General features: G+C 63.9%; 1 protein-coding gene across 1 annotated transcript in view; it reads left to right on the top strand.

The window, feature by feature from the left end:
• The window catches only part of LOC104290174 (cysteine and histidine-rich protein 1-B-like), a gene marked incomplete at both ends in the record, with an annotated part of 2,311 nt that extends 2,051 nt beyond the window's left edge, over positions 1-260 (top strand). The window contains one exon of the mRNA XM_009889246.1: positions 67-260. Coding sequence (XP_009887548.1) covers positions 67-260 — 194 coding nt within the window. The remainder of the gene's footprint in view (positions 1-66) is intronic.
• Between the last annotated feature and the right edge of the window lie 219 nt (positions 261-479).

The raw sequence follows: 479 nt of genomic DNA, 5'->3' as shown, positions 1-479 counted from the left end.
GGGCGAAACCGCCAGTGATTGGGGATACGGTGTGGCTGGAATAACCGCTCCCCCTCCTCCGTCCAGGTTTTGCCGGCCGGGCTCTCTCCTCCTTCTCTCTCCCTCCTGGAAGCGCCGACGACGGTGTGAGCGCGGGCGAAGGGCCCCGCGCCATCCCTTGCGCTCGGCGAACCCGCGGTTCCTACACCGAGACGGCAGGTGACCGGCTCGTCCCAAAAATCTCCGGCGCCTTCGCCGAGCCGGCAGCGTCTCGGTGGCGTGTACCCACACCGGGATGCGACACCAGTGTTTGTGCCCCGTTGTGCTGCTTCACCGCGCTGCCTCGCTCACCGGTTTGTACCGCTAATGCCAATAAATTGTGCCTTGCTACCGAAGCGTCTCCTGTCTGTCTGTCCTGCTGTGCCGTCGGACGCTGGTCAAGCCCTTTGGCAGTCGGTGGTAGTTGCCGGCATGCTGTAGGACGGTGATAAAGCCTCTTG

This window comes from Charadrius vociferus, unplaced genomic scaffold, assembly GCF_000708025.1.
Source record: "Charadrius vociferus isolate BGI_N301 unplaced genomic scaffold, ASM70802v2 scaffold2591, whole genome shotgun sequence".
Lineage (NCBI taxonomy): Eukaryota > Metazoa > Chordata > Aves > Charadriiformes > Charadriidae > Charadrius > Charadrius vociferus.
Note: the sequence above shows the minus strand (reverse complement) of the source record. Positions and strands in the feature narration are given on the sequence as shown.